The sequence below is a fragment of the Nerophis ophidion genome, linkage group LG20, assembly GCF_033978795.1.
Source record: "Nerophis ophidion isolate RoL-2023_Sa linkage group LG20, RoL_Noph_v1.0, whole genome shotgun sequence".
NCBI classification, from domain to species: Eukaryota; Metazoa; Chordata; class Actinopteri; order Syngnathiformes; family Syngnathidae; genus Nerophis; species Nerophis ophidion.
The window spans coordinates 28,906,907-28,915,110 of NC_084630.1; the positions used below are offsets into that span (position 1 = coordinate 28,906,907).

The 8,204-nt window shown below is 34.4% G+C and overlaps 1 protein-coding gene across 1 annotated transcript; it reads right to left on the reverse strand.

Annotated features, from left to right (window-relative positions):
• Positions 1–1,762: 1,762 nt before the first annotated feature.
• On the reverse strand, positions 1,763–7,860 carry lbx1b (ladybird homeobox 1b). The gene is made up of 2 exons (XM_061880252.1): positions 7,251–7,860; positions 1,763–2,779 (listed from the first exon to the last, which is right to left on the reverse strand). Exons 1-2 carry the CDS (start codon positions 7,579–7,581, stop codon positions 2,292–2,294), a joined length of 819 nt encoding a protein of 272 aa, XP_061736236.1. The 5' UTR covers positions 7,582–7,860; the 3' UTR covers positions 1,763–2,291.
• Positions 7,861–8,204: the final 344 nt, after the last annotated feature.

Genomic DNA, 8,204 nt, shown 5'->3' on the forward strand with positions numbered 1-8,204 from the left:
GAACAATTTCCCTTGTGGATCATTAAAGTCTGTGATGAGGTGGCGACTTGTCCAGGGTGTACGCCTCCTTCCGCCCGAATGCAGCTGAGAAAGGCTCCAGCACCCCCCGCGAGCCCAAAAAGGGACAAGCGGTAGAAAATGGATGGATGGATCATTAAAGTTTGTCTAAGTCCAAGTCTAAAACCCACAGTTTTCACCATAAAATTCTGGTGACTGAGCTAACTGTAAATATTTTTTTTGCAGCTTATGTAGAAAAAAATTGTTAATGGACATATACATATATCAAAGGTCAACAACCTTTTTGAAACCAAGAGTTACTTCTTGGGTACTGATTAATGAGAAGGGCTACCAGTTTGATACACACTTAAATAAATTGCCACAAATAGCCAATTTGCTCATTTTACCTTTAAATAATAAATCTATATATATATAAAAAATGGGTATTTCTGTCTGTCATTCGATCGTACATTTTTTTCCCTTTTACGGAAGGTTTTTTGTAGAGAATAAATAATGGGAAAAAAACACTTAATTGAACGGTTTAAGAGGAGAAAACACGAAAAAAATGAAAATTAAATTTTGAAACATAGTTTATCTTCAATTTCGACTCTTTAAAATTCAAAATTCAACCGAAAAAAATAAAGACAGAAAAACTAGCTAATTCGAATCTTTTTGAAAAAAAAAAAAAAAAAAGGATTAATGGAACATCATTAGTAATTTTTCCTGATAAAGATTAATTTTACAATTTTGATGACATGTTTTAAATAGGTTAAAATCGGATCTGCACTTTGTTAGAATATATAACAAATTGATTTCTCACAAAGACAAATCATTATTTCTTCTAGATTTTCCAGAACAAAAATTTTAAAGAAATTCAAAAGACTTTGAAATAAGATTTAAATTTGATTCTACAGTTTTTGTAGATTTGCCAGAATATTTTTTGGGAATTTTAATCACAATAAGTTTGAAGAAATATTTCATAAATATTCTTCATCGAAAACACAGAAGCCAAAATTAAGAATTAAACTAAAATGTATTTATCATTCTTTACAATAAAAAAAAAACAACTTGAACATTGATTTAAATTTTCAGGAAAGAAAAGGAAGGAATTTAAAAGGTAAAAAGATATACGTGTTTAAAAATCCTGAAATCATTTTTAAGGTTGGATTTTTTCTCTAAAATTGTCTTTTTGAAAGTTCTAAGAAGCAAATAAAAAAAAAAAAGAATTTATTTAAACAAGTGAAGACCAAGTTTTTATAATATTTTCTTGGATTTTCAAATTGTATTTGAGTTTTGACTCTCTTCGAATTAAAAATGTCGAGCAAAGCGAGACCAGCTTGCTAGTAAATAAATACAATTAAAAAAATAGAGGCAGCTCACTGGTAAGTGCTGCTATTTGATCTATTTTTAGAACACGCCAGTGGGCTACTCATCTGGTTCTTACGGGCTACCTGGTGCCTGTAGGCACCACGTTGGGGATCCCTGATATATATATATATATATATATATATATATATATATATATATATATATATATATATATATATATATATATACTTACACACATACACACACACACACACACACACACACACACACACACACACACACACACACACACACACACACACACACACACACACACACACACACACAAGCGGCTCTGAGGGCAACCATAACTGCGATGTGGCCCCCAATGAAAACAAGTTGGAAACCCCTGGCCCTAGCATATATAATATGTCTACATAAAGAATTAAAGGAAATATTCCGAAAAAAAAGCAATTTTATTATTCCCATTGTTGCCTATGTACATTGCAGTCTGTGCAGTAACTGGTTTGCAAATCCTGATTTTGATAAGAAAAGGCACTTATAGGTGTACAAAACATGTATCCAAACAATCCCAAAAAAAAAAAAAAAAAAAAAATCACCGCAATAACAACAACAAAAAAAGGTTCAATTTTTTTCCGTCATAATGTGAAGGGACAAATATTTAAATAAAGTCCAAAATAAATACATCACAAATCATGCATTTCCATGCAAACAATAAGAAGAAGAAAAAATGAACTGGGGTGTTAAAATGATAATAATAATAATAATAATAATAATAAATTACAAGTGTGGTTTTTGACTGTATTGCTTTGATTGCAAAGTTGTTACTGTATCCATGCGTGTTCATATAAAAGTATAATTACATTTTGGTACATTGTTCTGGAAAGTGAAAGTCCTTTTCCTGTTTATTCGAGTGTCCTTCGCCCTCATTTTTGTCTGTCAATGCAACCCCACCCCGCGCCGCATTAGTCATCCACGTCAATCTCCACGTCCTCGTCCTCCGAGCACTCTTTACTCGTTGTGTGGTCCGAGAAAGGAGACAGCGGGGCCCTGCGCAGTTTCTGCACGAGATCGAGCTCCTGCTGGCCGCCCCGCGCGGGGGACTCCGGGCGCGGATGGCCCAGCGTGCCGTTGGCGCATTTCTCCAGGTCGGCCAGCTTGGCCAGCTTGTCCAGCGGGACCTGACCCACTGCCTTGGCGGACTCCACGTCCGCCTTCATCTCCTCCAAGTCCCGCTTTAGCTTGGCTCTCCGGTTCTGGAACCACGTGATGACTTGCGCGTTGGTCAGGCCGAGCTGCTGCGCGATCTGGTCGCGGTCCGCCGGGGACAAATACTTCTGGTAGAGGAAGCGCTTCTCCAGCTCGTAGATCTGGTGGTTGGTGAAGGCCGTGCGGGACTTCCGGCGCTTCTTCGGGGTGGTTCTCTGGCCGAACAGGGTCATCCCGTCCCGGCCTGCGGAGGAGGAGGGCGGCCAACCGTTAGTCATTGCGCATGTGCAAAAAATAAAAAATAAAAAAATAATAAAAAATGCATTTTCAAAATAAAACAAATGGTAAACACAAATTATTCCGCAGCGTTCCAACACTAAAATGGCTTAAAGCAGGGGTCACCAACGTGGTGCCCGTGGACCAGATGAGTAGCCCGCTGGCCTGTTCTAAAAATAGCTCAAATAGCAGCACTTACCAGTGAGCTGCCTCTATTTTTTAAATTGTATTTATTTACTAGCAAGCTGGTGTCACTTTGCTCGACATTTTTAATTCTAAGAGAGTCAAAACTCAAATAGAATTTGAAAAACCAAAAAAATATTTTAAAGACTTGGTCTTCACTTGTTTAAATATATATATATATTTTTTTTTACTTTGCTTCTTATAACTTTCAAAAAGACAATTTCAGAGAAACAAATCCAACCTTAAAACTTATTTTAGGATTTTTAAACACATATACCTTTCTACCTTTTAAATTCCTTCCTCTTCTTTCCTGACCATTTAAATCAATGTTCAAGTTTTTTTTTTTAAATTGTAAAGAATAACAAATAGATTTTAATTTAATATTTAATTTTGGCTTCTGTTTTTTCGACAAAGAATATTTGTGAAATATTTGTTCAAACTTATTGTGATTAAAATTAAAAAAAAATATTCTGGCAAATCTAGAAACTCTGTAGTCTTTTGAATTTCTTTAAAATGTTTGTTCTGAAAAATCTAGAAGATATAATGATTTGTCTTTGTTAGAAATATAGCTTGGTCCAAATTGTTATATATTATAACAAAGTGCAGATCGGATTTTAACTTTTTTAAAACTTTTCATCAAAATTCTAAAATTAATCTTAATCAGGAAAAATTACTAATGAGGTTCCATTTATCCTTTTTAAAATTTTTTCAAAAAGATTCGAATTAGCTAGTTTTTCCTCTTCATTTTTTCCGGTTGAACTTTGAATTTTAAAGAGTCGAAATCCAAGATAAACTATGTCTCAAAATTTAATTTTCATTTTTTTCCTGTTTTCTCCTCTTTTAAACCGTTCAATGAAGTTTTTTTTCTTCATTATTTATTCTCTACAAAAAACCTTCCGTAAAAGGAAAAAAAATGTACGACAGAATGACAGACATAAATACCCATTTTTTTTATAAATAGATTTATCATTTAAAGGTAAATTGAGCAAATTGGCTATTTCTGGCAATTTATTTAAGTGTGTATCAAACTGGTAGCCCTTTGCATTAATCAATACCCAAGAAGTAGCTCTTGGTTTCAAAAAGGTTGGTGACCCCTGATTTGGAATATAGTAAAATAATAATATATATATATATATATATATATATTTTTTATGAAATACTGAATATTATTAGCTGTAAGCTATTATTATCATCCAAAAAGGATGAGAGAAATGTAAGAAATAAATTATTAGGAACAACTTTAATTATTAGGAAACAAGCCATCGTTGCCATTTTCTTGAAATAACACACAAATGTAAAACAAATGGTTGACAAAAACAGCATTAAGCACACAAAGTAACCACTGCAAGTCAGAGTAACATTATATATATATATATATATATATATATATATATATATATATATATATATATATATATATATATATATATATATATATATATATATATACTGTAGTAACAAGGCTCCAGCTCAGTGACCCTTAAAAAAGGCCAAGCGGTATAGAAAACGGATGTACAAATGTCATTTTTAATACATGTTTTCACCTTTACATATCCTCCTGAGCGTCCTCTACAGGGGACATGACTGGAACTCTTAAATTCAACAATAAATGGCTCAACATTAAAACACACAAAACATTGCTCAATTAGTTTATGCACTTTTACATTAAAGTAAAAGTAAATATGTTTTAATGAAACACTATATTTTATTAGAGATAAGCTATAATCATCTAAAAAAAAATGAATTCAGAAATGCATTCTATATTATCCTGATTGTCCTATGCATTGTTTTTTTGTTGTTGTTTTTTTTTATGAACCACTGAATTGTATTAGCTGTAAGCTATCAAAAATGATGAGAACAATTTAAGAAATACATTCCATCTCCTGCTGAGCGTCCTCTACAGTGGACATGACTGGAAACCTTAAATTCAACAATAAATTATTATCAAAATAAAACATGGCTCAATAAGTTTATGCACTTCTCGATAAGAGTACTATTTTTTTTACATGCATACATGTTTTAATTAAACATTTTATTAGGGAAACGCTTCAATAAATATACAAAAATCTGAAATACATTCCATGTCATTCTGATTGTCCTATGCAGTGGATACGAATCTCCAAAACATTAATTCAACAATGAATTATTAAAAAAAACAAGACATATAACTTTTTTTCATCTCAAATAGAACACATGCATTATGACATAGTTTTTTAAAAGTTTTTTTTTTTTTTATAAACCACTGAATTTTATTAGCTGTTAGCTGTCAAAAATGATAAGATACATTTAAGAAATAAATTACATGTCCTCCTGAGCGTCCTCTACAGTAAACATGACTGGAAACCTTAAATTCAACAATAAAGTATACTCGACATTAAAACAAATACAACGTGGCTCAATAAGTTCATTCACTTCTCGATTAGAGTACAATTTGTACATGTATATATGTTTTAATGAAATATTTATTTAGAGATAAGCTATAATCAATTAAAAAAAAATCGGAAATACATTGAGTGTCATATGCAGTGGACACGAATCTCCCCAAAAAATATTTCAATAATGATTTATTTAAAAAAAAACAAAAAAAAAACACATATTTTTTCACATCTCGATTAGAGCACATGCATTACGACATGTTTTTTTTTATTTTTTATTTATTCATTTTTTTTTAGGATACATTGAATTTTAAGCCATAACTATATAAAAAAATAAGGTGAGTGGAAACACGTTTTCAAAACATACATTCAAAAGTTAATTAGCATTTTTTTTGTGCATCTCGATCATGACATCGTTTTTTTGGTTTTGTTTTATGAAACATGGAATTGTATTATCTCAGGTATAATCATAAAAAAAATGACGAGAGACGTTTCGAAAATAAATTCTACACCTCATGAGCGTCCCCTGAATTACTTTTCGTACTTCTCAAATAGAGCACATTTTTAACATACACTGAATTTTATTAGCTGCAAATAATTCAGAAACATAGTATGTTTCTTCTCAGCGTCTTCTGCAGTAAACATGACTTTGCAAAAAAGAAAAAAATTGTTAAAAATTTTTTTTTCAATATATTATCAATACATTATAATATAGTAAAAAAAAAAGCCTTGCATGCACTTCTAGTTTACAACACATTTTGTAAATTCAAAAACAAATGAAACACTACTTAATTAGACGACAACCACAAAAACATTCGGAATTAAATCCAACATCCTCCATAGCATCCTCTGCAGTGCACACGACTTTCCAAAAATATTAATGAAACAATACATTAGAATAAAGTAGGAAAAACCGATAATGATAATAAAAACTCATGTTTTTGCACTTCACAATTCAACTTTTTTGGCGACATTTTTTTTTAATGAAACACAGAATTGTATTAGACTTAAAAATAAATTAATAAAAAAGAATAAATATAAATAAATATATACTGTATATATATATATATATATATATATATATATATATATATATATATATACGATGAGGTGGTGACTTGTCCAGGGTGTACGCTGCCTTCTGCCCGATTGTAGCTGAGATAATCGTCAGCGCCCCCCGCGACCCCAAAAAGGAATAAGCGTAGGAAATGGATGGATATATATATATATATATATATATATATATATATATATATATATATATATATATATATATATATATATATATATATATAAATGATACATTTTAAAGGATAAACATCCCCAAAAAATGATACAGAAATAAATTCTTTATCTGATCTTGAGCATCCTCTGCAGTGGACATTTATGTCTAGCTATGGTAATATTCTTTATAACCAATATGTGTACAGTAACACACACACACACACACACACACACACACACACACACACACACACACACACACACACACACACACACACACACACACACACACGCAAACACAAGCCCTCCCCCCCAAACAAAAAGTCCACTGCAGAGGACGCATGGTGCATGGAAGGGATATTGGAGAGGACGTTGAGGAATTAAAATAATTGCTATTTTTTCATCTAAATTAATATTAAAATGTAAATGAATTATACTGGCTGAATCCTTGTATATATACATATATACGCATATATATACTGTATGTATATATACATACATATAGGTCAGGAAAAAACACAGAGGCTATCTCATCCCGACAAGCCTCTTTCGCAGCTTTCCCTGCTCTTCAGGGGAGTTTTGCATATATTTCTATGTACATATGTGTATGTATTGATTAGTGAAAGTGTTGCACCGTGCACGCACGCACGCACGCACCTTCCGCCGCCTGCAGCACGCTGACTTCCAGGCCCTTGAAGGTCTTGCTGGCCAGCTCCTCCAGGGCGCACAGAGGCGAGGTCTGGGTGAGAAGAGCGCGGCTGGACAGCGGCAGGCTGGAGGCGCGGTGCTTCTCCGTGGACGAGATGAGGTGAGCGGTGCCACAGATGGTGTAACTTCTCTTCACCGAGGGCTTGTTGAGGATGTCCTCGATGCTGAAGGGGGTGAGCGGCTTGTTGGAGTTGGCGGGGGGCGGCAAGTGGTCCAGCGGGCTGCGCCTCCTGCTCTCCCCCGCGTCGCACTTGCCCACTTCTTTGGAGGTCATCATCATTTGGAGTTGGTGCAAAATCACACCAACCAACCCCAAAAAAAAAAAAAAAAAAACACACACACAAAAAAAAATCAAGGGTATGAAGTGGAAATGGAGGAAAAAGTCACATAACAGAGAAAGGTGGAGGGTTTTAATCCAGAAGTGCGCAAAGGGGGTTGGGGGGGAGAAGAAGATCCGCTGCAGCCAGGAGCCTCCTTGCAAATGGCGACTTGACGATTACTAACAAGTTATCATTGACTGCTAGCTAATCAATTATTTCCACTGGCACTTTCACCCTCTTCCCTTTCACTCTTTGACTATGTTGCAGTCCGGCGCAGAGCTTTTTGCGACTGGGGGGGGGGGATGAGGGGGGAGGAAGGGTGGGGTGGGGTGGGGGTGGGGGGGTCCCATTAATTAGGATGCATGGCTGGAAGGAGGAGGAGCCCGGCGGAATTATCATGCCTTGTTCTCATCTCATCTTTGCTCTCATTTAGTCGTGTGGTGACTTTTCCAGAATAGCTTTGTGCGCTAAATGAGGAGAGAGAGAAAGAGAGAGAGAGAAGACCCGGGAAGGGGAGGGGAAGAACCGGGGGGCCCACTTGCAGGGGAGAGAGGGAGAGAAATAATCATATTTAAGCCTTTTT

Excerpts from the sequence above, each read along its gene's own strand:
- lbx1b (XM_061880252.1), bottom strand. The coding sequence starts at position 7,581 with ATGATGATGACCTCCAAAGAAGTGGGCAAGTGCGACGCGGGGGAGAGC. Across the intron at positions 2,780-7,250 it reads CGTGCTGCAGGCGGCGGAAG|GCCGGGACGGGATGACCCTG; the intron begins GTGCGTGCGTGC and ends CCTCCTCCGCAG.